General features: G+C 45.2%; 2 protein-coding genes and 8 non-coding genes across 10 annotated transcripts in view; all 10 read left to right on the forward strand.

Moving 5' to 3' along the window:
- The window catches only part of LOC132462990 (uncharacterized), a 1,121-nt gene extending 58 nt beyond the window's left edge, over positions 1-1,063 (forward strand). The window contains exons 1-2 of the mRNA XM_060058820.1: positions 1-358; positions 541-1,063. The exon at positions 1-358 is cut by the window's left edge and continues 58 nt beyond it. Coding sequence (XP_059914803.1) covers positions 1-358; positions 541-940 — 758 coding nt within the window. The 3' untranslated portion in view covers positions 941-1,063. The remainder of the gene's footprint in view (positions 359-540) is intronic.
- The window catches only part of LOC132462478 (uncharacterized), a 5,528-nt gene extending 80 nt beyond the window's left edge, over positions 1-5,448 (forward strand). The window contains exons 1-7 of the mRNA XM_060058032.1: positions 1-31; positions 1,100-1,918; positions 2,015-2,189; positions 2,652-2,662; positions 2,961-3,070; positions 3,109-3,468; positions 3,558-5,448. The exon at positions 1-31 is cut by the window's left edge and continues 80 nt beyond it. Of these exons, the coding sequence (XP_059914015.1) occupies positions 1,111-1,918; positions 2,015-2,189; positions 2,652-2,662; positions 2,961-3,070; positions 3,109-3,468; positions 3,558-3,953 (1,860 nt within the window). The 5' untranslated portion in view covers positions 1-31; positions 1,100-1,110 and the 3' untranslated portion in view covers positions 3,954-5,448. The remainder of the gene's footprint in view (positions 32-1,099; positions 1,919-2,014; positions 2,190-2,651; positions 2,663-2,960; positions 3,071-3,108; positions 3,469-3,557) is intronic.
- Positions 5,449-5,923: 475 nt separating this feature from the next.
- Positions 5,924-5,996, forward strand: trnak-cuu (transfer RNA lysine (anticodon CUU)). The gene has a single exon. It is a non-coding gene; the product is annotated as a tRNA-Lys (tRNA).
- A 1,904-nt stretch (positions 5,997-7,900) lies between these two features.
- trnag-gcc (transfer RNA glycine (anticodon GCC)) lies at positions 7,901-7,971 on the forward strand. Its single transcript has one exon. It is a non-coding gene; the product is annotated as a tRNA-Gly (tRNA).
- An 864-nt stretch (positions 7,972-8,835) lies between these two features.
- On the forward strand, positions 8,836-8,906 carry trnag-gcc (transfer RNA glycine (anticodon GCC)). The gene has a single exon. It is a non-coding gene; the product is annotated as a tRNA-Gly (tRNA).
- Positions 8,907-12,604: 3,698 nt separating this feature from the next.
- trnad-guc (transfer RNA aspartic acid (anticodon GUC)) lies at positions 12,605-12,676 on the forward strand. Its single transcript has one exon. It is a non-coding gene; the product is annotated as a tRNA-Asp (tRNA).
- Positions 12,677-13,912: 1,236 nt separating this feature from the next.
- Positions 13,913-13,984, forward strand: trnad-guc (transfer RNA aspartic acid (anticodon GUC)). The gene has a single exon. It is a non-coding gene; the product is annotated as a tRNA-Asp (tRNA).
- A 1,694-nt stretch (positions 13,985-15,678) lies between these two features.
- Positions 15,679-15,749, forward strand: trnag-gcc (transfer RNA glycine (anticodon GCC)). The gene has a single exon. It is a non-coding gene; the product is annotated as a tRNA-Gly (tRNA).
- Positions 15,750-17,064: 1,315 nt separating this feature from the next.
- trnad-guc (transfer RNA aspartic acid (anticodon GUC)) lies at positions 17,065-17,136 on the forward strand. The gene has a single exon. It is a non-coding gene; the product is annotated as a tRNA-Asp (tRNA).
- A 4,037-nt stretch (positions 17,137-21,173) lies between these two features.
- trnag-gcc (transfer RNA glycine (anticodon GCC)) lies at positions 21,174-21,244 on the forward strand. The gene has a single exon. It is a non-coding gene; the product is annotated as a tRNA-Gly (tRNA).
- The last annotated feature ends 6,247 nt before the right edge of the window (positions 21,245-27,491 follow it).

Below are 27,491 nucleotides of genomic sequence, written 5' to 3' on the forward strand. Positions count from 1 at the left end.
ACCAGCGGCTGCGCCCGGACGTCCAGCTCTGGTATGAGCCACCGGTTCCTGCCCTCATACACAATCAGGTCCCGTCACCAGACCGCTTTTTTATGCACCGGCTCCTGGTGTGGATGCCCTACCACCTGTGGAAGGTGAGGCTGTCCTGCCCCCAGTGCAAGGGGCAGCTCACCGGGGCCGGCATCCACAAGAGGGCACGGAAGGTCCTGGATGTGGACAGGTACTACCTGATGGTGACGGAGACCCTCAGGTGCAACTCCTCCGGTTGCGTATCAAATTACCTGTCCACGATCCAGACTGTCCTGGACCAGCTGAGCTTGGCTCTCCGCGGGGAGTTCCGCCTCATCCTGACCCGCAAGTGAGTTCAGATCATGAAAGCAAATATCTTTTTTCAGTAATCAGTAATCCAGCAAATAGCAATATTTGATCACACTAAACCCCATCAATATTAGATCAAAAATATTTATAACATTTTGCCCATAGAAAACTCTTTGTCCAGCCAAACTAAATAATTTGATACAATTATACCTGTCCACAAAGGTATGCGTGTGACATCCGTGTCATCCGGATGCTACGGGAGAGGACCCTCGGCAACAGCTCCACACGCCTGGCCAAACAGCTGCGGGAGAACCACGGCGAGGAGTGGCTGCAGCGGTTGGCCCGCTACATGGAGCTGGCCAATGACCGGTCTCTTCCCTGTGGTCTGTCAGAGGCCCCCCGAGCCTATCGCTGTCCCGACCAACAGGTGGCTCCTGACGGTGTACGGGAAGGACTTGATGAGCCGTATGGGTCACATCAAGGCCAGCATTACCTCCACCTTTGGCTCCATTTTAAAAATGGATTCCACAAAGAAGGTAAAAAGGACATCAACAACAATGCTTCAACAATATATGAAATGGGTTTTCTCATAACACCATATCCCAGCTTGGGAGCCATTTAAGTTATAGTCACAAATGTGTCAATGTTTATTTGATGTGCATTTTTGCGTGTGTAAATGCCTCTTTTATATGTTTATTCCTAGATATATATTTTGCTTCTGTTTTGTTCTTATTCTAATTTCTATTACTGTTTTGAAAGCACTCTGAATTAGTTTATTCAGATTAATTCCAGATGACCAAAAAGCTGTCTGGAGCCGCCAAGGGGACGGCGCTCTGGGTATCCTCCATCAGCAACGAGAAGGGGCAGGTCCTGATCAGCGTCCTGACAGCCCAGGAGGGACCTGGACTGGACCGGATGGTGTCAGGCCTCATCAGGCGCTACAGCGAGGCGGGCATGGCTCCCCCTATACTCCTCTATGTGGACTGTGGCTGCTGCAAGGAGACGGGAGGGGAGAGCGAGCTGAAGGCCAGGTTCAGCGGCTGGCCAGACCTCGTCATCCGGCTGGACGTCTGGCACTTCCTTCGGCGGCTTGCGGCCGGATGCACGACCGACGCCCACGCCCTGTGCCCCATCTTCATGGCCACGCTCTCCGTCTGCCTGTTTGAGTGGGACCCTGAAGATGTGGCCCTTCTGCGCCACGCCAAGAGGGAGGAGCTCCGGAGGGAGGGTGTGCCCGGCATCTCCGAGGCTCTGGTGGACAGCCGATTGACCAAGGCCCAGTTGGCGCTGTACTGCAGGCGGAGGACCCGTGGAGAGGAGGCCACCATCCGCCAGGTGGGGGCCCTGCTGCAGGAGCTGATAGGGGACAAAGGCAGGGACCTGATGGGTGTTCCCCTCCTGGACCGGGTGAGGATGGAGCACATCTGGCGGGTTCAGAAGAGGCACGTCAAGTGCATCCAGGACCTGCCAGGTGTGCCTCTGTACACAAAGACCGGCACCACCACCACCAAGGACGGCGTCGTCCTCACCAAATCCAGGTGTGCGCGAGGTTCAACGTCCCTGGAGTCCTCCCACTGCCACCTGAACCGCTTTATTCCAGGTGAGTTTTAATGGCATCACCAGCGTCTAACACACTGACGACCATTTACCTTTATTGTTAATGCATGTTTTACAATACAATATTCTCTACTTTCAGGGACCCGGGCCAATGACCTGAACCTCCAGCTCTACCTGCTGGACGGGCTGAACCGGTGGAACCAGGACCGGGCTGCGGCTGCTGTGGCTGAGGAGATGTCCGCTCTCCTCAGCTACTCGGGGGAGCTGGTACACTGTGTGAACACATTTGGCACCAATGTGTTTGGACTAGAGCTGTCAGTTAAACGCGTTATTAACGGCGTTAACGCAAACCAAATTTAACGGCGTCAAAAAATTTAACGCGCGATTAACGTTTTTTTTTTTTTTTTTTTTGGCTCAAAACAAAGAAGCAGTAGCCTGACTGCTATGTTCAAATGACATTTGTTCAATGCAGTCGTTTAATTGCACTATAGGCTCTTTTTTTGTATCATCCTGTTTTGATCAGTATATGCCAATGTTGTTATCAATAAAAAATCATTTGCACAAGGCAAGCCGATGCACTTCACCATGTTGATAAGAGAATTAAAATGAGAAGAATTATGGGACAAAAAAATCAAGGGATATTTAGCATAGAAAAATAATTTGCGATTAATCGTGAGTTAACTATGACATTAATGCGATTAATCACGATTAAATATTTTAATCGCTTGACAGCTCTAGTTTGGACAGATGTTTGTCCCCTCTTTCCGCCTCCCCAGCGAGTACACTGGTAAGTTGCACTGAATACTGAATGCGTCACACTGGGACATGAAATGACGACCAGGCTTGCATACGTTTATAATGAAATGTTGTTAATTATGCAAAACTGATTAGATTCACATGTTTGCATATTCTGTCGTCCAATCTGTCATCATAAATATGTTAACAAGTCACAACAAGAAGGTGCTATAATCAAATAATGAATGGGGGCTGCTCACTTTCTATCTATATTCAGACCAACATTAATATGGGTTCCACACATGTTGATGTACTTATTCTGCTAATCCCAATATTGTTTTCATTCCCAGGAGAGTTGATAGGCATTGACTACCTGTACATGCAGACGGTGAAGTGCATGCAGGACATGGATCCTGAGGGGGAGGAGACGGAACAGCTGCTGGAGGACCTGGGCGACGAGGCAGAGGATGAGGGCTTCACAGACGACACCGAGGCTAGTCTGGAGGTCTTCTCTGCCCTCATTTCATTACCACCTGCTCAGCCCTCCACCAGTGGTTCCTGGTCCGCTGCTCCACCTCCTCCTTCTCCTCCACCACCTGCTCAGCCCTCCACCAGTGGTTCCTGGTCCGCTGCTCCACCTCCTCCTTCTCCTCCACCACCACCACCACCTGCTCAGCCCTCCACCAGTGGTTCCTGGTCCGCTGCTCCACCTCCTCCTTCTCCTCCACCACTGCTCAGCCCTCCACCAGTGGTTCCTGGTCCGCTGCTCCGCCTCCTCCTTCTCCACCACCACTTCCACCTGCGTCAGCTGCTGTCACCGCTCCGGGTGCCACCCCACAGGTTCCTGTTGAGCAGTTGGTAAGTACCTTTGAGAAATAGTGAAACATAACATTTAGATTTCTTTCCTATTTGTCCAGCATCGATGTTAAAATGGTTTTATTTTTCAGGCAGTGGATGAAAACAACATCCCGGGCCGGGACAGGGTGGACCGCCTAGCCGAGTATCTGGTGGGGCTGAGGAGCCAGACCAGCCTGGCCCTCAGCAACCGGGACGTCGGCATCATCGTCGGCCTGTGGGAGGACCTGCTGCCCTACGACCAGCAGAAGGCGGTGTATCGTGCACGGCACCAGGACAGGCTGCTGACGGGGCGCTTCAGGTCGCCTAAGAAGAAGGGAGAGTTCACGTCGGGTGTGGACAGTTTGCGGAGATGCACCATAACAGCGAGTGCATCTCCTGCACAGTGGCCTTCATGCTGCCGCCTGGTTGATGCCATCTGTGTCAGGCTCTGCACCCTCCACCCTTCCCCTACCAAGAAGGGGAAGGGGTACCTCTCAAGGTCCTGAGAGACTACCGCAGGATCAGGCAGCTCATCCTGGCCAACGGGGCCGTGATGTCCACCACCAGCCTGCAGCTGGTTGAGGTGAACCAGACCACCCTCATCCAGTGGCACAACAGGAGGGTGGCCAGGCAGGGTGTCTCCGTGTTGTGCCGGGGTGTGGACCTGCCTGCCCCCGTGCCTGTTGCCACCGTGGTCTTACCTCCGGGTATGGACCGCCCCGCTGTGGCTCCTCAAACCCCGGGCCTGGTGAAATATTCCTACCACCTCCCGGAGAGCCCAGCGGGGCGGGCCAAAATGAACCGGAGGGCCACAGCCACTGCCACCGCAGCCGTAGCACCATCACCAGCACCAGCAACGGCACCAGCAACGGCACCAGCAACGGCACCAGCAACGGCTGTGAGGCCCAGGATGAAGACAGCCCAGAGGCGGCTGTTTCCCTGTCCTCCCACCCCTGCCCCTGTCATCAGCAGCACCCCTGCTCCATTTGTTTTTGCCCTCCCCCGGGCCCCTACTCCCTCCGGCACTCCTGCCCTCACCCAATCCCTCCCTAGCACATCATTCCTCCCGGTCAACCCCCTGTTGCGCTACCCTCACGCCCAGCCCCCCATTATGTTTGCTGTCCCCTCAGCAGTGCCTCCCCAAGCCCCACAACGGAAGAGGCCGTACAACAGGACTGGGGAGGCAAATAAATGCAGGAGGTGTGGGGAGCCCCGGAGTGCAGCGACTGGCCACAGCTAGTACAAGGGGACAATCTACTGCCCCTCCTCCGAGTCCCTGACCAAGGAGCAGTGGTTGGCGGAGAGGAGGAAATAAGATCACCAGTGTATACTATCTATGTTATATGTTAAAATAAACATGTTTATATATTAACAAATGTTTTAAGAATTATTTGCTGGTCCTCTTATTCGAATCATTAGCCAGATCCACTCCACAAGAGGAAGCACCATACTACTATTGCAATATAATATGCACACAAAATGATTTATAGTTGAAATACTTGTAGGTTGAAGATGGAGGCTAAATTGAGCCCACAGGTCACAATACAAATAATAACTAAACAAGTAGCTTGCTAAAGAGTGCACAGGTGTGCTGTGAATAGCTGTATGGCTACAACAATAGTGGAATAGAAAGTAACATAGTAATTAGAATATTCCCATTAAAATAAGTGCATATGTGTGTCAATGGAGGGCAAGGGTAATTATATTTGCGCAAGAGATCTTGAGTACATCCATGAATGAACCAAAAAAAAGGATTGTCACCGGTGGGACTTGAACCGCCGACCTTCTGTTCCAAGGCTGAAGAATTGCAAACAAAACTCGACATTCTCAGGTTTTTATTTGTTTTTTATGTAATGAAATGTTTTTTTGTAATTTATGTCCTAAATTTCTCTCATTCCCTTCCCTTTCCCCTTTTTCTCCCTTTTTCCTCTCTTTTTCCTTCCTTTTCTTCTCCCCCCTTTCCTTCCTTCTTCCCCCCCCTTAAAAGACTATTGTTCCCCAGCTTCTCCACGAGCGCGTGCCTGATCGGCTGCTCTCTGTCGCCTCGCGCTCCCTCTTGCTTCTGCGCATGCCGACCATATTGATCCGTGATTTAAAATACAAACACTCGACCTGAATCCTCCAATAGAGACGTTATAATGCAACATCAACACATGCTCCCCGTTACAGTGTACACGGGGTGAGTTGCGGTGTACACGGGCTGAGTAGCGGTGAACAAGGGGGAGTCGAGCTGAACAGGGGGTGAGTCGTGGTGAACATGGGGTTGTGATGTATGCGGGGTGGGTCGTGGCGAACATGGGGTCGTGATGTATGCCGGGTGAGTCGTGGCAAACCTTGGGTCGTGATGTTTGCAGGGTGAGTCGTGGTGAGCACGGGGGAGTCGAGCTGAACAGGTGAGTCGAGCTGAACAGGTGAGTCGTGATGATCACTACTTCTCACTGCATATTTTAAATTGTTCTGACAGGTTGTACCCTCAGCCCGGCTAGCTCAGTCGGTAGAGCATGAGACTCTTAATCTCAGGGTCGTGGGTTCGAGCCCCACGTTGGGCGCTATACCTTTTCCTTTTCAAGTCATACAATTTGAGACAATCTTATTAAGCGCCCCACCAGCACATTGGGGGTTCCTACAGAATGTTTTTAGTAATATAATCAAAACTAGTTATTGAGTTCATAATTAGGGGGCCAGGCACAACTAAGTGTGAGGCAACCTGTTGTAATTGATAATTAACCCTATATTATTCGTTTGAATTACAATGCCTAAACCGCTCGCACGCTTTTGATGAAACTTTTATACAGCTGTAGAGGCTGACTCAAGATTAACAGCCAAGAAATATTACACTGATTGGCCCAAAGGTGGTGCTATAGCAATAGTCCAAAAATGCAAACTTTGAATAAGCATATCTCGTGACCCCTTACCCTCATGGTGAACAAATCTGCCTGATGAACCTAGGACTTATGTCTGGATAGATTTAAGGCCATCTTAAATTTTGTTACATACCATAAATTCCCTTAGGATCCTAGGTTTTTTGACTCAGACAAAAATACTTTAGCACATATCATCTATAGACTAATCAGTAATATCTTCAATCTGACCTAAAGGGAAGGTAAAATAAAGCCCCCAGGAGCCATTAACTTCTAAAACGTAAAGACTTAAATGCTTATATCAACATCGAGGTGGACCCTTATGATCTTGAGTCCAATACAAAAGTTGTTCAGAAAACATTCTGAACAAGATGCCAGGCCGTCAACTAACTACTCATTCATCCTCTCTCCTCTCCCAACCAGCTCACCGGCTATACCATCACCTCTCCAGTAGGGGAGGTCTTCTCCACCAATCACCCCTCCACATTTAAAAGCCAGTTTGTCTCTCTCTCTCTGTTTTTTTGTTTGCCAAGGCTGGTCCTGTTTTTGTCCCTAGAGGGTTTCTCATTGGATTGTTGGATCCCTTGATGTATATATAATCTTACTCTAATAATATATATTGTCTCTCAGTTCCTCCCCCCCTGCTGCTTAACATCTGTTTTGAACAACCTGTTGGCTCCATCCTGTCTGTGATTGGTGGTCACCGTGTGGTCTGGGGACAGTTAAGGGGAAGGCCTCTCTGCATCACAACGCATCCTGCGGTTCTGTTTAAACGTGAGGAGTGTTGCTCCCCTCTGTCTGTCTGGGTCAGTTCCGGGAGGTGGACCTGTGGTCTGCTTAGCGGCTGTTAAGCAGCTCACCTTTGTTAGCTCTTAGCTTAGCTTAGCTTAGCTTAGCTTAGTTTAGCTTTGTTTCGTTCCTTTCTTTGGCCACACTCAAGTCCTGCGGCCCAGTTGCATTGTGGTGTTGTACTGGTTTTGTGTTTACCAGTAAACCTTAACGCATAGTAGCCTGGTTCACTCCTATCTGATGTCTCCATTATTTTATTGTTCACCCACCCTGACCACCTAGGCCTCCCCCGGGCCCCTGCCTTCTCTGGCCCCCCTGCCTTCTCTAGCCCCCATGCCCTCCCCCTGGCCCCTGCCCTCCCCAGCCCACCTTACCCCCGGTCACGCCCGGACCCCCTTTACATTGGCTGTCCCCTTAACAGGGCCTCCGCACACACCTCGGCTAACGAAGTCCTCCGACAGGACCGGGGGTTCTCTGCAGGAGAAGGAGGAGGAGAAGCCCCAGACTGCAGAGGCCTCCCCAGTCCTGAACCACTACAATTAATAAATAAATCCTTCATTTTGGTAGAATTCTTTTTAAAGAAATGGGCATTATCAAACTCCTCCCCAACGGGGAGGAGTTTTTTTAGATCTGTTCTTTGAGGTTGGACTTCTACAATATAATAGTTATATCCAATACCATAGTGATGGCCCTCATCAATTGCTCTGAGTTGACTCTGCCGTCTCAAACTGGCCTTCTTGCACATGATTTTATGTCACGTTGGGGGGCGATAGAATGCTGACTGGTTTAACGAATTTCTGTAGGCATTGGTGGTTCAGTGGTAGAATTCTCGCCTGCCACGCGGGAGGCCCGGGTTCGATTCCCGGCCAATGCAAAATCCTTTTTTAATTCACGAAATGTTTTTCTCTGTTCAGGATGACAATTTTCACCGGGATAAAGTATGCCATTTCATCACTTCTCGTCAATATAGTGGTCCGCCTACTGAGACCGGGGTACAACTCCCCGACCAGAGAAGTGAGTTATATCCAAGTCTCTTTAAGAGGTGGCTGTTGGGCCACAGCTATACGGGCCCAGGTGGCTGTGGGCCCGTCGGCTGTGGGCCCCTGGTGGCTGCTGGCCCCTTGGTGGCTGTGGGCCCCTGGTGGCTGTTGGCCCCTTGGTGGCTGTGGGCCCTGGTGGCTGTTGGCCCCTTGGTGGCTGTGGGGCCCAGGTGGCTGTTGGCCCCTTGGTGGCTGTGGGCCCTGGTGGCTGTTGGCCCCTTGGTGGCTGTGGGGCCCAGGTGGCTGTAGGCCCCAGCTGTAGCCCCCCTGGTGGCTGTGGGCCCTGGTGGCTGTAGGGCCCCTGTTGGCTGTAGGTCCCGGTGGCTGTAGTGCCCTGGTGGCTGTATGAACCCTGGTGGCTGTAGGGCCCCTGGTGGCTGTAGTTCCCGGTGGCTGTAGTGCCCTGGTGGCTGTAGTGCCCTGGTGGCTGTATGAACCCTGGTGGCTGTAGGGCCCCTGGTGGCTGTATGAACCCTGGTGGCTGTGGGGCCTCCGGTGGCTGTAGACCCCTGGTGGCTGTAGGCCCCGGTGGCGGTAGGCAGCCCTGTTGCCCTACCACTAGAGGTTCTGCTTGTGAGCTCATAACATGACGACTCCTTCTGTGTCTCAGAGGATCGGGACCGTGTGTTGTGGAAACATTTACGCCAAATATGCGGTAGACGTTTCGAATTTTCATTGGTTTTGGTCGTTTCATGTAGGCATTGGTGGTTCAGTGGTAGAATTCTCGCCTGCCACGCGGGAGGCCCGGGTTCGATTCCCGGCCAATGCACAGTACTTTTCAATTCCCTTTTTAGCTCATCTGTCTACTACTTAAAGGAATATTATCCAAGATCTAATTAAAGCAAGCAACTATACCTGTAGATAGCTGTACTGTTTAACTGTTTGACCCTAAAGTGTTAACGTACTATGAGTAGGTCTTGCGGGAATAACTTCACTTGATTTGGTTATGGGGCTACCCGGAACTCGATACCCATGTATTCTCTGCGTTAGACCGTGGTCATCAATAAAGAAGATTCAAACTTACCATTTGGATACCTTATTGACCAAACAACAATATCTATGTTATATATTTTTATTTTCTTGGGTACTTACATTATCCCAAATGTTTTCTACCATTGCTCATCTCAGTGAAATCCGAACTTTTAAAATGAAAACGTCCCCGGCATTTGGTCGGGTCTTATGTTCCGATATCCATACTTCCTAACCTGGTCCTACCATACTCTCTGTGCTTCATTTCATTTGTACGGAGAGTCTAGACCTACTCAATTGACAAACGTTAACAAGGAGCAAGGTACGTTTTATTACTCTGTTTTCTGGGAATAATTGACGCAAGCAGAAACCAGAAAACAAGCCGTTTTTTCGTTTTGAAAATCAAAAGTTCAGCTCGTTTATTCGTTTTTTGGTTCTTACTTAACAAAACGAATTTACCACTCAATATCTAGTTTCCGTCGGAGGGCGGGTCCTCTTATTGGCTAGTGTGCTTCGTTGCCCTGTGCTCTTCAAAATAAAAGTTCTTCCGTCTGATAATGTCGATAGAAATATTACTGTATTATAGACACTAGCAAACACAGAGGCCCACACCACCCAAAGTCATGACTGACACGGCTTCAAATAACAATATTCGTAATCATTTGAAAATGAGAACTTATGAAGTTATGATGACTTCAGTGCAGTTGATGTTTAGCCACAGTACACACCACAATACATGCAGAGTAGACCTGAGGGCTTTACTACGACATTGTCCGGCTCTGAGCTTTGCGCTCTGTGCGCGTTCACATCCAAGGAGCTGTGATTTACAAGAAAATGCACTTCCGAATGCGTCTGTCCCCAGGACATTTAATAATAATAATAATAATAATAATAATAATAATAATAAATGAAATGTATATAGCGCTTATTATGGTACTCTTAAGACGCTTTACATATTACCCTATCTAAACTATGTAACAGACCAAACCAAACGGACGCCCATGCGAATATCCAACGTCCAATATAGAACCAACTTTACCACGCTACTTGAGCGCTACCAGGGTCACGCACACGCAAGAAATGTCACGCCAAAATAAAAAAATCCTCCCGTTCATTTTCTGCGGGAGCAGACAAGCAGCAACATCTGCCTACATACAACGTGATCACGGCAGTATTCTCTGAGCGTTGATTCGCTGAAAACCACGCACCTGATACTAAGTTGCGTTTGAAAAGGTCAGAGAGAGTTCAGAGCCTATAGGTTCGGAGTCGGAGCCCACTGATGCGTGTTTGAAAGTTTGGATGACAATTAATCAAGGTAAGCAGATAAAGTAGCCTAACAAATCGAATAATATATTGTCTAATACAGTAGCAGCACATGTAGCTGGGGTTTGTGCGCTGCAACCTGCGTTAGCGAGCTTAGAATTGTTCATTTTAAATGGAAACGCTGAATTAAACCCTGTTTTGTGTTTTGTCAAACCACTGGGAAGAAAGCTTTACATGTACAACCGGAAGGCACATTCTAAATTCTAAGCATTTTATTTATTACTTTACATTGTAGTTACCAGACCGGAGGGGCATCCATGTCCACTCTCGAGTCCTCATAGCCTGTTCAAGTCCATTCTAGCGACAGCCTCCCCAACCAGTGACTCCATCAGAGTGGTAAGAATACTGAATTAATCGAATATCACCTCCACTGTTTTCAGGAGCATGGAATTTAACACCTTTCCATGTCAGGAATAGATCACAGGTCCTACATGAAAGGGTTAGAGTAGGCTAACGCTATAGATGATGTTAAATAAAGGGTATGTTGGTTGTTGTAACTGAAAACTAAAGTCCTGTCGCATTCAACATAAGGTGAAGATATTCGTTGGATGAGGACTATCGCTATAAGCAGACTAATGGCAGAACGTTGTTCTGCTACTGTCTGTCTGAAAAGCGGCATGGCTGCGGTCTACAGTTAGGTCACCATAGGCCTAGTTCTGATCTACTGCTCAACCCAGCTTCTCGCTACTTTGACTGACGTGAGGTCAGCGGCGATTTATTACAATGAAATGACCCTTACTGTCCGTCCACACCAGAAGCGAATTGAGCGACCAAATCGCCGGAAGTCATTCACTTTCTATGGGCAAGAGCGACCAAAGCGACCAAAGCGACCAACGCTACCAGCGGCCAAAGTTGAGCGACCAGAGCGTCAAAAAGAAGTTGAAAACTTTAAAACTTTATGCAAATGACTATTATTCGCTTCAGCGACCAAACACTGACAGCCAATCGGAATGTAGATGCTCTTCGCTTGCGTGGATCCCAGGGAACATCGGCAGGCACTTTGGTTCCTACCTACCTTTATTCACTCACTGAACAAAATGTCGGCTGAAGTATTAATCGCGGCTGTAACTGGGCACCCGGTGTTGTACGAACCCACCCTTTTTCAGTTCAGAGATCGAAACGCCATAGTGGTTTGGATATCAAGTGATGATAAGCGGGAGAATTTATAGGCTACATCTAGAACGTTCGTATTTAAGCGGGAATCATTATAATTTGCTCTACATGCCACCAATCTAACCAACCAATCGCGTGTAGCATGCTTTAAACAAAACCGTCACATAAACAAACTAATCGACAAGACGAGGGATAAATGACAAGGGATATATCTGTTTTTTATCCCTCTATTTCCCACTATTCACGGAGCCTGAGGTGAATAATTTTTAATTAAATAGTCTAGATAGATAGATAGTCAAGTCTTTATTAATACCAAACGACACAAATCGTCGGGAATCCATTTAGGTGGTTCGTCCCACACAGGACAGTAGCCTACAAGACCACACAGAACAAGTCTGACTGGACATACACACAATACATCACATTAAAACTAGACACGCGTTGATAGATAGACAGAAAGACCTAGATAGATAGATATGTTCCATTATTTGCCTTGCGGAGCCAACCAGTCCTGTGCACGTATGCAAATTAGCCATGTGCGCTAACGTCTATTTGTTTTGAATGCGACGAATGAGTGCAGATCATGATTTGCAGATCCAGATCAGAGAAACATATTTCAACTACTACAGCACGCAGGGTTTTTTGTTCTCGGTTGTAATTAGCCTACATTTTAGGATTTTTATATTGGGGGGAATCACTGTCCTACTTGTTGTCGAAGCACTTTATCGAACAAGCAAAACCGTCTCGGCAATATGGCCAAGGTGTATGGGAGAGTTCAATATTTGATATGGCTGTCTGTAGGGCCTACTAAACGCATACGGCTCCTTTAAATGCGTCTGCATAATTGAATTGTACGTCATGAGCGACTTGAGCGACCAAAGCGAACAGAAAAATTCGCAGCGAAAATTCGCAGCGACCAAAGCGTCTTCCTGGTGTGGACGTACAGTTATGGTCACAATGTAAACCGGACGCAACGTTTCATGTATAAAATAGCATAGAAACCCTTGGCGAAGATCCATCTAGCTGCTGGTTTATATTGGATAATTAATAATTCATGTTTACTCCTCGTTAGTATAGTGGTCAGTATCCCCGCCTGTCACGCGGGAGACCGGGGTTCAATTCCCCGACGGGGAGGAGATTATTTTAAGACACTAACTTATATTAGCTATTCTATAAATATGTGATAATATTAGTTATTACTATATGCTACACGTGAACTTCCTAATATCACGCAATTTGATTGGTTCTCTCTGAATAATGGCCAATATCCCATGATTGAGATCTCAAACTCGGGATATTGTTTTCATCGACAAATCCTGGGTTTTGTTAGCCAAATGTTTTCTGCAGATCTTGTGCGGTGCTTTACCACGTATTAGGCATTGGTGGTTCAATGGTAATATTCTCGCCTGCCACAATTCCCGGCCAATGCATCACTGTTTTAATATAGGAGGTGTTAATGGTGACTTATGATGAGACTTTATTTTGTCCAGTAAGTCTCAAAAGGCCCTGAAGGGGCTTATTTTCCAGATAATAACTGCTTATTACGGGGCTACTTGCCAAAATTTTGACTTTTTACAATTACCAGTCGTAGTGTTGATCAGCAGAGAAATAGTCCACCAAATACGTTGACGTCGCATAGCAACCGAATACGCTGGGGTTGATAAGTTACCGGACTACTTGCGGAGCAGCGGAGTAGTACCAAAGATGTGAATCAGAGGCCAAACTTTCGACCGACTTTCCTTGGCAGCGGTATTATATGCTTAGCAACGAGCCGGAGGTTGTGAAGGCCCATGCAAGTGAACGGAGCGTTAGACAGCATTGAGAAGAGCCCTGTAATAAGAAAGCATACTGCATTCACCTGAGAAAATAAATCCTGCTCTGTTCTTATGAATTAACGAGATACCTCAAAATCCTAAGAGAATCTCTCCTCACCTAAGAGCTTTATTTAAGAGAAGCAAATATGTCCCGCCTGTTTCGTTTATATTATTTTTAGAACTGGGTCGGACCGGGCGCGGTCGCATTCACATCTCAAGCGAACCGCACCAGGGTTCCTTTGGAAGCGAACCGAGACCACCTCTCCGGCTGGGTCTCGGACCGGCTGTTTTGTCCGCACCAGAGTTCGATGGTTTGTATTCACACCAGGCCAAAAGGTCTTTTGGTTTGGTTCGAACCAAACAAGGCAGGTGTGGATACGCCTTATAGTTTGTCGACTTGGCGCAACTCAGGACATTGGGGTTCTTCAGACAGAAAGCCTGTTCTGATCTGATGTTCTGATCTGATTTTCTTATCTGATGATGCATCTCCTTAATTCAGAATAAGTGGATAATTTTTCTATACAAAATTGAATCGACATTATTCAACATTTGCAGCTCCTCGTTAGTATAGTGGTCAGTATCCCCGCCTGTCACGCGGGAGACCGGGGTTCAATTCCCCGACGGGGAGGTATACCTTTTAACGCACCAACTAATTCTAGCTGCTCTTTAAATCTATAATAATAAAAAGAATGTGGCTTACCCTAAACTCAGTTTACTGTCTGTTTGGAGCACAAGTGTAGATGTATGATTGCTTTGAGGTTTTGAAAATTTGTTCAGTTAAATATAGAAGATCTTTCCGGGGGGATATGGATAGTTTCCATACCTTTGCCTTCCTACAAATATAACGTTGAACTCTGAAGAGGCTCAGGGTACTCCAATTCATACGGTTCATCTACGTCACGTTTTCTGGAACGCCGCCATTTGCATGACCGATCTCGCCAAGAATGGCCGCCCACACCGCTCATCTGAATGTTAGAGAGAGACAGAGATATTATCGATTTTAGGCTCCGATCCTTATTTGTTATCCCTAGTTTTTTTTTAGTCCATTAGTATGCTTGCCTCAAATCAATCTTCATGACATATATATTTATTTAGTCCACAACCCCTCCCCATACAGTGGAGATATCTTGAAAGCGTTCAAGAGCACTGATGCCTACCAATATGCTGTGGCTGGATGGGTGAAGGACGCTAAAGTGAGGCACTTGGCCACCAATAATCTTTATCTGATAAGGGCAAAGTTAAGTACGATATATTTGTGACTTCTTGTGAACAGTTTGTGGTGGGTTACTATCATTGATGGTTCAAATCATAGACGATAATTTCGCCGGGGACGCTTAGGACGAGTTTTCTTCAAGATTCATTTAGTACCCACAACAAAACCCGATTTGAATTATTATGGATTATTTTGGACAATGAATGACGTATTAATACCAATACTCTTTGGCTGGGACGATGTCAACATTGGGTATATGGAGCAGAACATAGTGGGTCATATGTCAACGTTTTTTGTATGCATTTTATTCATTAGTAAGCTACATGGATATGCCATCCTTCAGAACCTTTCATTACCTGCACTAAAGAGAATAAAAGAGTGCATCCTCATTGTTTGATTGTGGTCGTAGGTGTTGTTGTTGGTGCTGAGTTACCTGAAATCAGTGGGTCAGTGGGTGGGATCGGTCGTCAAGATGGCGGCGCAAAGCTACAGTGACGTCACGTGAACCTTATGAATAGTATCCAGCTGCAGCCCCGGAGAACAACACCCTGGCGTGACAGAACACCCAGGCGGGACGGAAGTACTGTGGCTGGACGGAAGTTACTTCCGATTATTTTTTTATAGACAAATAAACGTATTTATCGCTTGAATTAACAGAACAAAGCAATAAAAAAATATTTCGACACGTAAGAAAACATTTTTATATCTTAAAAAAGGTTTTAAATACCTCAGGATTTTTTAATTGCGTTATTAAATTTATTAGACCAAAAAATTAACCAACACAATAAAACAATATTATGACATGTCAGTAAGCATTTTTATAGCTTAATTTTTTTTTTAACGTTATTTAGACAAATAAACTAATTTAGTGTGTAGACAATTATTTAATGCAATTGAGTCTATTATACACTTTACTCATTAAGTAATTGACCATTAGAATTATGTAATTGTTTTAATATGTCTAATAGAATCAAATTTAATTTTTTGTTAAGTATATCATCATAATTTGATATAAATATACATTGAAGAATGTATATCCTGCTAGGATTAACCAACAGGTTCTGTATCCTCTCAATTTTGTTCTGTATCAACACGAGTAATGTCATCAAGCATTGGTGGTTCAGTGGTAGAATTCTCGCCTGCCACGCGGGAGGCCCGGGTTCGATTCCCGGCCAATGCATCGTTATTTTGTAACTGAGGTTCTATTCTTTACTCTTATGATCTGCAGGTTCATCATGGGTTGAATCTTATACATTTTTCCTTATTATATTTAATAATAAGTCGTTTTTACATTGGCAAACATGCCCTTCTTATACCCTTATAGCTGCTATTTTCCCGGCATGGTCGGTGCGTTTAGACTGACCGAGGCAATATACCGACCCGAGTTTGCAATCCAATTTACTCTCCCGGACCCTGCACACCTTGGCGGTTTCATTTTCACTTCAATGCAATAAGACGGCCCCGTGGTTCCAGGGGCGGGACTTGGCTAGAGGTGTTGCTGCGATGTCTCGACAATCGAGACAACGCAGCGATATCAACATGAGTAGTTCTAACTGGAGAGACAGTGAAATCTTCAAGCTGCTGATCATCATGTGAGAGAAGGTGATGCAGTCGCATTAAACGAAGACGGTGAAGAGGGTGCATTAAGACATGTTTGTAGGACGTGTGTGTTAGAGATGTAGAGATAGGACGGAGATTAGGGGATCTTTACTAATGAATACGTACGTCAACTGGTTTTGCTACAATCGTATACCTTAAAGTTCCACAATATTTAAGCTTTTCTTATTGTAATCTGGTCTCTACGACATCAATCGACACCAAAGAGGTCGAGAAGATCCAACGACGAGCTACGAATCTAGTACCTAACCTCGGATCCCTTATGAAGAACGTCTCTCCAACCTCAAACTACAATCACTGATGCACAGGAGACAACGCGCTGATATGATACAAGTTTACAAGATCATGAATGGCATGGATAGAATTGAGCCCGGGCTCTTCTTCAAACGAGCACAGTCAGAAGTTTCACAAGCAGCGGTTTAGGCTCGATGTGCCAGGCATATTCTTCAGCCAAAGAATTGTGATTTGAACTCCCTCCCTGAGAATGTGTTATTTAGTGATAGTATGAACTGTTGTCAGTCAAGACTGGACCGCTTCTGGCGTAAGATACCTTGATTTACCGTTAAATCAAGGTATCTTACGTATAATACGTATATAACTGTATAATCTCTTGTTATACAGTTAAGACCGGAAACAACAGTCTTCACGAATCCATATTCCTTATATGGTATCAAGGTATTACTTCCACGTTTTAAACGCATAAATGATCGTTACCTGTCTTCTCTCACAGCATTTTATTTATTACCAATTTATTCTTCTTTAACTCGTGGTATGCTTCAATTGGAGGATTACGACATTATGGCTCATTATTAAAACCCGCTCCGCTCCATTAACGTAAGATCTTTGAGGATCTTAGTGACGCTATGGTTTCGCACCGCTCCTCGTTAGTATAGTGGTCAGTATCCCCGCCTGTCACGCGGGAGACCGGGGTTCAATTCCCCGACGGGGAGTCACACATCTTTTACAAGAGATTCTCTTTTCTGATTAAAGGCAGAATACCTAGGTTTTTGGCATTCAAATATCAAAAAATACCAGACTTATGTTATAGAATGAATTTTCTATATATGTTTACTTGATATACTTTCATTATCCCAAATGTTTCCAACCATTGCCCATCTCAATGATATACTTGTTAAATGGAAACGTCCCGGGCCTATATGGTGGGTCTTCATGGTACTAACAGTAATAATAGTACTAACGACAGTAATCATGGTATAACAACCTTAATAGTACTAACAACAGTAATAATAGTACTAACGACAGTAATAATGATGATAATAATAATAATAATAAGTGAAATTTATATAGCGCTTAATATGGTACTCTTAAGACGCTTTACATATTGCCCTATCAAAACTATGTAAGACAAGTGTAAGAAAAACAGAGGTTATGTAAGAAAAACAGAGATTAAACATGAAGAATAAGGTGGGAGTTAGGTGGGGAAGGCTAGTGTGAAAAGGTATGTTTTGAGGGCAGATTTGAAAGAAGAGAGGGTTGGAGAGACTTTGATGTGGGAGGGGAGTGAATTCCAAAGGGTGGGGGCAGCAACTGAGAAGGCCCGATCACCCCAAGTCCGTCGCTCAGTCCGTGGAACTTGTAGCAGGTTGGCAGAATTGGACCTGAGGAATCGGGAGGGGGCGTGGTGATGGAGGAGGTCGGCAAGGTAGGGGGGGGCTAGGCTGTTGAGGGCCTTGTAGGTGATGAGTACGATTTTGTAATAGTACTTAAGACAGTAATAATAGTACCAACAGTTACAATTGTAGTAACAACATTAATAATAGTACTAACATTAATCATGGTATTAACAACAGTAATAATAGTATTAACAGTAATGATAGTACTTGCATGTAAATTTGTGAATTCATATTTTGAATGTAAATAAATGCATCGCAAAGCAACATTTTTACTTAAAGATTTTTTATTTACTTATAGATATTTATAAATGCCTCGTCCTGTGTATAATATCATGGCTTCTGCATTGAATCCTACTCAACTCTTTAACTCATACTCTTACTACAAATAGAATAAGCAATGCCTTGTAAAGAAGGCAGTATGGAACCATCTAATATAGGCTATATTATAACAACAATAATGAAACAAGTGTGCAGGCCGTTTGGGTCTGGGAATTCTGCTCACCATCCTGCTCACTATCCTGCTCATTCCTAAATTAAACCATCTCCATCCTGTAAATACTAAGGGTAACCTTCTCCTTGTGTGTTACTATACATACTTTATAATATAATAATAATACATTTAATTTAGAGGCGCCTTTCAAGACACCCAAGGTCACCTTACAGAGCATATAGTCATCATTCAAAACTATGTAAAACAGACTAGGAATAAAAGGAAAACAGAGGTTAAACATGAAGAATAATAATAATTAATAACACTCAAAGACGCCTAAAGTGAAGGGGGGACCTCACTAACCACCACCAATATGTAGCACCCACTTGGGTGATGCACGGCAGCCAATCGGTGCCAGAACGCTCACTACACACCAGCTTGAGGTGGAGAGTTAGGGATGAGGTGGAGAGTGAGGGAAAAGAACATATTTAAACACTATCGACCATATTTAAACACTGTTGATCACATTTAAACAATATCGACCACATGTAAACACTATCGCCCACATTTAAACACTATCTACCATATTTAAACACTATGGACCACATTTAAACACTATGGACCATATATAAACACTATCGACCACATTTAAACATGTAAACCCTATCGACCACAATTAAACACTATCGACCACAATTAAACACTATCGACCACATTTAAACATGTAAACCCTATCGACCACATTTAAACACTATCGACCACATCCAAACACCATCGACCACATTTAAACACTATCGCCCACACCTACACACTATCGACCACATGTAAACACTAGCGACCACACTCAAACACCATCGACCACATTTAAACACTATCGCCCACACCTACACACTATCGACCACATGTAAACACTAGCGACCACACTCAAACACCATCGACCACATTTAAACACTATCGCCCACACCTACACACTATCGACCACATGTAAACACTAGCGACCACACTCAAACACTATCGACCACATTTAAACATGTAAACCCTATCAACCACATTTAAACATGTAAACCCCTCTCGACCACATTTAAACCCTATCGACCACATTTAAACCCTATCGACCATATTCAAACACTATCGACCACATTTAAACTATCGACCATATTTAAACCCTATCGACCACATTTAAACACTATCGACCATATTTTTTACTTTGGATTATAACGACGCTTTTGTGCTAATGCAGTTACAACAAACGTTTGGTTCAAGTGAAAACCTTCCAATGACTTCCAATGCAGGAGGTGTTCTAATTAAGTAAAGGGGGTCGCCGGCCCTCCGCTGCGCGTCGGGGCCGGACAACGCCCCTTCACAGTGGTATAATGAGCACATACCACAGCCTGTCGTGATCTATTGCTTTTATACAACGGTTACTATTATGGCAAAACGAAAGTCATAGACACACTACATTTAAAAATAAACCAAGAAAGTCAAAGTACAAAAAAGTAGTCCCTCCTGGCTGCCTTCAAAATGCACGACGGTCGCTATGCAACACACTTTAGCGTCCCTCCGAGAGAAGGCTCGGCTAGAGCGGTTCGCCGGCAATTTATTCAAGATTCAAGATTCAAGATTCAAAAAGCTTTATTGTCTAGTATGTTGCCATACTAGAAAATTGTCTTTTGACTGAAGGCTTGGAGGTGTGTGTGTGTGTGTGTGTGTGTGTGTGTGTGTGTGTGTGTGTGTGTGTGTGTGTGTGTGTGTGTGTGTGTGTGTGTGTGTGTGTGTGTGTGTGTGTGTGTGTGTGTGTGTGTGTGTGTGTGTGTGTGTGTGTGTGTGTGTGTGTGTGTGTGTGTGTGTGTGTGTGTGTGTGTGTGTGTGAGTTCTTTCTTTATCCTATGGAGCAGTTCACTCGCCGTGTGCCTAAGCTTTCGTTAGTCTCTCCATCGCCTCGCTCACTCCCGGAGTAACAACATTTACACCCTCTCCATCATTCAACATATTTTTAGGCTTCAGTGAACTGTGCTATTGCTTTTATACAACTACTTTCATACTTTGTATTGTAACCGTTTGTAAGGCGCGGAGTGATATGCAAACTTTCACAAAATGATCGGGCGTCATAGCAGTTATGTATACGCTCTTTATACAACCGTTAGGAACCAATCAGATCGCTGGATTTAGGCGCCCCGTTGTATAATATACAATAATATAAGGTATATGCCTCCCCTCCCTGAAGGACATATACATCTCCCGCTGCCTAAGCAGAGCGGAGAGAATCATAAAGGACAGCTCCCACCCTGGCTTTCACCTGTTTGACCTGATGCCCTCTGGCAGGCGCTATAGGTCCATCAGAACCAGGTCTTCACGGTTCAGAGACAGCTTCTTCCCTAAAGCTGTATCCACCCTGAACACACACATGCACTGACCCCCGACTGACTGACCACCCCCTAACCTCCCACTGCTGTATTGTACTTTACTTTATTTTACTTTATTATTTATTTTACATTATTTACATTTCTATTTGGTATACTGTTGTTCTTGTTCTATTTATATATTATTTATTTATATATTATTTATTTTCTCGAATGCACCAATTGGGAAAGCTTACTAAAAATTTCGTTGTACTTCACTCGTGCAATGACAATAAAAGGCTTTCTATTTCTATTCTATTTCTATAAAGTGGCCATGGGTCGTAACCATGGCGATAACACGCCTCCTTCCCAGAACATTTATTTTCAGTGTTTGAATTACATCAGAAACAGTGGATTCACAGGCTCTTTAGAACCAAAGCAATTAAGAAATTTTCCATTGTCCACTGTTACTTTGAAAGGCCAACTGTGACACACGTCAGCAGTGTGACTGCTGACGCAAAACAACGATGCCCCTTTCAATCTATAGGGTGAAATTTAAATCCGTCGCAAAAGGCCCTTGTCAAGCATTGGTGGTTCAGTGGTAGAATTCTCGCCTGCCACGCGGGAGGCCCGGGTTCGATTCCCGGCCAATGCAACATCTTTTTCGTGCCATTTCCTCCCGGTAGGCACTTTACCTACCGGGCAGTAGTGGTTTTTGGTTCTCGAGAACAGCGAAGAGCTGTAGTTCACAAAGCAGCCGCACACTAAACCTAACATTATCAAACTTCTTCGAGATTTTTTTTTGTTTTCTTTGCATGAAAAATTATTATTTAAATCCAATACCAACATATGTGTAATCCAGGGCATATAAAGATTGGGACCAGAAAATAATTACTTTCTCTCCATTCAAACCCATTCATATTTTTCGATCTCATAGGTCCCATGGGCTCTACCGGAAGGGCTCCACTCTATAGAGTGGTGAAGTCACGCTCCTTCTTTCAGAGGCTTGTGGACGTGAAGCAGCCTGATGTGGAGCTGCCAGCTGTGATTGACCCTCTGCTCATTTGGGAACTGAAAGCAGCCTGTCAAAGGGGGACAGGGGTGCCAAAAGACCCAACCCTGCACATATCAAACAGGGACACAGGGGAGAGATTCGGTCTGCAGTATGTGTTTTTTTTTAAACTAGGACAAACACAGGACACAGCACAACACCTCTGCTGCTGTAACCTCTCTCACTCACTCACTCACTCACTCACTCACTCACTCACTCACTCACTCACTCACTCACTCACTCACTCACTCACTCACTCACTCACTCACTCACTCACTCACTCACTCACTCACTCACTCACTCACTCACTCACTCACTCACTCACTCACACACACACACACAGTCCTCCTAAACAATGTTCCTTATACAAGAGTGGCAAAGTCACGCCCCTTCCAGAAAGTAATTATCTTCTGGTCCCAGTCTTTATGCCCCGGATAACACATATGTTGTTTGTGGATTTAAATGATAATTTTTCATGTCAAGAGTTTGACCCTTTATTGTGCAATTGTTAAGTTAAAGGCTGTAGAGAAAAAACACAATGCGAAAGACTACATGTCTCGTATGTGCCGTCACGCTCCCTGCAACTGACGTGGACGAGACCGACAATCTCCCAATCGGCATAACTGAAACTCTCCTCATGCCCAAATTTATAATGGTTTTCACCTCTTTTGATGCTTTTATCGTCTCCTTGGAAAAAGCCTTACATTAGTTTTTTTCCTTGCATGAAAAATTATCATTTAAATCCACAAACAACAAATGTGTAATCCGGGGCATATAAAGACTGGGACCAGAAAATAATTACTTTCTCTCCATTGAAACCCATTCATATTTTTCGATAGGCCTGCCGTCAGATTGAATTTTTAGTGGCAGTTTGGTAAAATTTTACTAAATAGGCCTACTCTAAACGTCTCATGCCCACTGCCTCCGTCCGGGCTCTGACGACCCTGTAAAGATCCCCCATCCGTCAGCCACGCATTCTGACGTCCTTTGACTGACGGTGCAGTGGGCACGAGGCGTACGCCGTCTACCCACTGCACCATCAGTGGGAAGGCGTGGCTGACGGATGAGGGTGTAGTCTTTGCAGAGGCATCCGTCAGCCAATCAAATCGCTTCCCGCTAACAACAACAAAGCCGGGTTCTTCCCGCTTCTTCCTGCTTGTTGCGTTGTCATTGCAAGATGACCCGCTTTCCAGTATTGTCAGAGCCCGAGTCGCGTCACAGTGCTTAAAGGGGTAGTTCGGAATTTTGGACATAGGGCCCGATTCCCAAGTGAGCATTGGTATTCTATATCACTGGAGACAGTTTTCAACACATTTCATTCAGTCCTTCTAGTTGCAGAGTTCGCTCGTGCTAAGCTAGCGCACGGCAACGGGCAATGCTAGCCTGCTATTAAAAACAGTCTTACCCACTCCACAGTACACCCGAGGTAAATCAATTATAACGCCAGACTATAGATTTAAATGTCTGTGTTGATAGAATAATGTTAGAAATAAAACTAACCTTGCATCGCATGAATCATCGAGGGACTACTTTCTCAGCAGAAGCGGAATTTTACTATGCGCTGGTTAGGTTTGTAACCGAATCACGACAGAAGAACGTAAACAGAGAAGCGTGGGACAGAAGCGCAATTGAAAGACTAGGCAACATGATGGTTCAGTGTGCTTTTAGAAATTGTAGAAATAAACGGTACAGATGGGCACCACAAAGTTTCCACCAATTTCCAGTGCGAGATCCAGAAAGGACTCAACTGTGGCTTGTTGCTGCTGGCTTGGACATCAAAACACCGGCTCGTACATGTACGATTCGTTGGATACAACAAATTCCTCATAATCGTCTTCAAAAGCAGATGCATCGCTAACTCCTCCAAACGTGGGCATATCTTGTTAATTGAATACGCAGAATTCCTTCGTTCACTGTACTCTGCGTTTGCAGCAATGACAGCGGCAGGTAACCTAGGTATCAGTCCGCCGCTGCCATAGCCTACGTACAGGAATATAAACACTGCTGCTGAGACCCCGCAATTCCCTCAAAATGCAATGCAATGGAAGGTTGGTTTTATTTCTAACATTATTCTATAAACAGACATTTAGATTTATAGTCTGTCGTTATAATTGATTTACCTCGGGTGTACTGTGGAGTGGGTAAGACTGTTTTTAATAGCAGGCTAGCATTGCCCGTTGACGTGCGCTAGCCTAGCACGAGCGAACTCTGCAACTAGAAGGACTGTATGAAATGTGTTGAAAACTGTCTCCAGTGATATAGAATACCAATGCTCACTTGGGAATCAGGCCCTATGTCCAAAATTCCGAACTACCCCTTTAAATTTGCATGCGCAATCTGATTGGATGACGGATCCGTCGCTGCCGAAAAAGTTGAACATTTTTCAACTTTTTGACGGAGCCGAAGGATCCAACGGAACGGACGGATCCACAATGCATTGCGCGTCCGTCCCCATTCAAAGTCAATGGGGATCAGTCAACGGACGGAGGTAGTGGGCACGAGGCGTAACGCCTCATGCCCACTGCACCGTCAGTCAAAGGACGTGGGAAGGCGTGGCTGACGGATGGGGGAGTAGTCTTTGCAGAGGCATCCGTCAGCCAATCAAATCGCTTCCCGCTAACAACAACAAAGCCTGGTTCTTCCCGCTTCTTCCTGCTTGTTGCGTTGTCATTGCAAGATGACCCGCTTTCCTGTTTTCCAGTATCGTCAGAGCCCGAGTCGCGTCACAGTGCTTAAATTTGCATACGCGATCTGATTGGATGACGGATCCGTCGCTGCCGAAAAACGTTAACGTTTTTCAACTTTTTGACGGAGTCGTTCGTTCCGTTCGTTCCATTGGAACGAACGGATCCACAATGCATTGCGCGTCCGTCCCCATTCAAAGTCAATGGGGATCAGTCAATGGACGGAGGTAGTGGGCACGAGGCGTTAGACAAGTGAATGGGATCCGTCCTTTAACGGATGCAGTGGCCAAGAGGGGTTATCGCCACCCACCATAACTGGCCAGCCGCGTAAAGCCGTAGAGAGAAAGAAGAGAGAAAGATAATGCCGCGGATCGGTGTAGTATAACTCTTTGAGCGTCTCCCAGAGGAGGTTGTTCAAATCCCACGATAGCCAAACAAACCAAACCCTTATTTGATTTAGAATATTCTTATATTCTTTCTACAGCATGTGTAGATGATCCGAAACAATTCAACTATTCAACTATTTTCTACCTTTTATGTGAACTTTAATCACATTTTGGACAAATGTGGAAATAATTAATCTTTGAGGATAATACGATAATAAGACCTAAAGGATCGATAATTCTACTTTTACTTACTGTTTCTTGAAAAGTTTGAATTGAACTTAATGTTAATAAAAACAACAATAATCATTAACAATATTTATATTACACAAATTATGCATGTAACGTACCACAATATGCTTCACAAAGCAAATAATCCAGAAACAAGTTGTTGCCCTTTAATGAAAGTGGTTTAAAGGAATCTGCTCAGGTAAATTGGTGAATAAAGTTAAGTATAGAAAAATATAGATAAGAGAATCTTAATAATTGTGCAAATAAGGTACTAATCTCCAAATATGATGCAACTGTTTTATGCATGATGGGCCTTATTAGGGAAGCATACAGCATATGAATATAAATGTTTGCTATTATTGTTTAATTTTCCATCACTATTTCTAACCATGTCAAGTAAATCATTCGGATCATTCGGTCAGCCGAGAAGGTAATCGGCTGCGACCTGCCGTCTCTTCTGGACCTGTTTCACTTAAGGACCAGCAAGAGAGCAGGGAAGATCATCGCTGATCCTTCTCATCCCGGTCACCACCTATTTCTGTGTCTCCCATCCGGCAGAAGGTTCCGGGCTATTAAGACCAAAGCCTCTCGCCACTTGAACAGTTTTTTCCCCACGGCAGTTGGGCTCACAAACAAGCCCCCTGCATCACAATGACTCTGGGTTTACGTACTCAAACTAACTTGCCCTTCTATGCCCAATTATTTATTATTATTATTTATTATTATCTTAAAAAACATTTGTCCTTTGTTCTTGTTTATGCTTTTTTGTTGTTATGTTATGTCTCATGTCTTATGCACCAACCACACCAAGTCAATTTCATGTATGTGTGAATATACTTGGCCATTAAAAAGAATTCTGATTCTGATTCTGATAAAGAAAGTCAGTCATGTTTTCATGATATTTTATTGTGCATAAACACGAGCTGATTAATTAAACACACAAAATCAAAACTGACATTGAAGATAAATAAAGATAATATGTAAGCAAAGGAACAATAAAAATTTACAGAATATATTTAGTAAATAGTGTAAACATACACAATATTATGAAATGATTAGTCCAGGACTAATAATTTCATTTCAGAAAAGAGGAGTTGAGGAGGACTAATAGTAGACTAAAGAGGAGTTGAGGAGGACTAATAGTAGACTAAAGAGGAGTTGAGGAGGACTAATAGTCCTCCTCAACTCCTCTTTTCTGAAACCTATCGGTCCCCGTCTGCCTCAAAAAAGTCAGACTGCTAGAACTCCATCCAGGTCAACTCCTTGGCCATGCCCTTGTCCTTGTAAAGGGACAACACTCTGGAGGGGCAGTATATGTATTTCCCTCGGATGTCAGGGAAACAGGCATGGACATGAGGGCTGCCAGGACCCTGCATCGGTGGCTGGTGACAAAATCTGAACAGGCGACCTGTTGGACGCTGCAGTGCAGACTTTCTCTTTGTCCTCTCTGCCACCTTCTTGCACGCTGCACTCCTCTCTCCTACAGCCTCAAGCTCTCTGGCAAAAAAGGGGGAGGCAGCAAAGTCCTGAAAAGACATCCTGGGGTCTTTGAGGCCTTCATCTCCATACATTTGAAAGACCCGTGTGGAGCAGTAGAAGTACTTGACGGCACCTTTTTCTTCTGCTGTGGTTGTTGCTGCTGTTTCTGCAGGATCTCTGTCACAACCTTCTCCACTGTGGCCCGGCTCAGTGAGGGAGCCACAGCTGGAGGGTTGACGGTTGCAGGAGGCAGGGTTGTGATGGTTGCAGGAGGCAGGGTTGTGACGGGTACACAGACTGTTTGGCTGCCTGTGGTCAAACTCTGCCACAGCTGCTGAGTCTCCAAAACCTTCCCTGGGCTGGTGTTGAGAGAGGAGCTGGTGTTCTTCAGCTTGGCCAGATGCTTTAAATATCTGGAGATATGTTGGCATGTGATAGGATGAAGGAGGCTGTTGGGATCAGTGCACAGCCTCTGCACCGTGGCAGCATATTCTGCATCCACCCTCTTCAGCAGAGCTTTGGCTCCATGGTGTTTAGCCAGAAGCCCATCGGTGGCTGCTCTCATGGGGGCCGTCCACCGGCCGTGGTCCAGGACTTGAACCAGGCCTCCCGTCTTAATGGGTCCAGTGCGGGCGGCTCGAGGAGATCAGGATATGGGCAGTGGCGCTACCCCTTGCAGGTCTTGGGAATAAAGCATATGTTTATTATATTGTTTATGTTATTATTACAAGCTAATTGTATACAGTAGCCATATGTGAAGTTGTTTTTAACGGTTAACTGTTGTGCATGAGGAATGGTAGGTGGGTAACCTGTATCCATCAAAGGGTGAGACTCTTCTTTGGCTGTGGCAGATGCTGGTATAGGTGGCTGGAAATGGAGGATCGGCACTGCTCCCACTGGGTTGTCCTGGGCAGTGCCATCACTGGTCTCCTGAAATACAGCATCAAATATAATGAATGAGTCAGTCAGTCATTCTGTCAGCGGGTTGGAAATTGACAGTGTGTGATTCATCTGGATTACCTGAGTCACCTGTCTGTGCCCGCTACAGCAGCAGAAATGTCATGCACTTCATCC

Source organism: Gadus macrocephalus, chromosome 8 (genome assembly GCF_031168955.1).
Source record: "Gadus macrocephalus chromosome 8, ASM3116895v1".
In the NCBI taxonomy this organism is placed as follows: domain Eukaryota; kingdom Metazoa; phylum Chordata; class Actinopteri; order Gadiformes; family Gadidae; genus Gadus; species Gadus macrocephalus.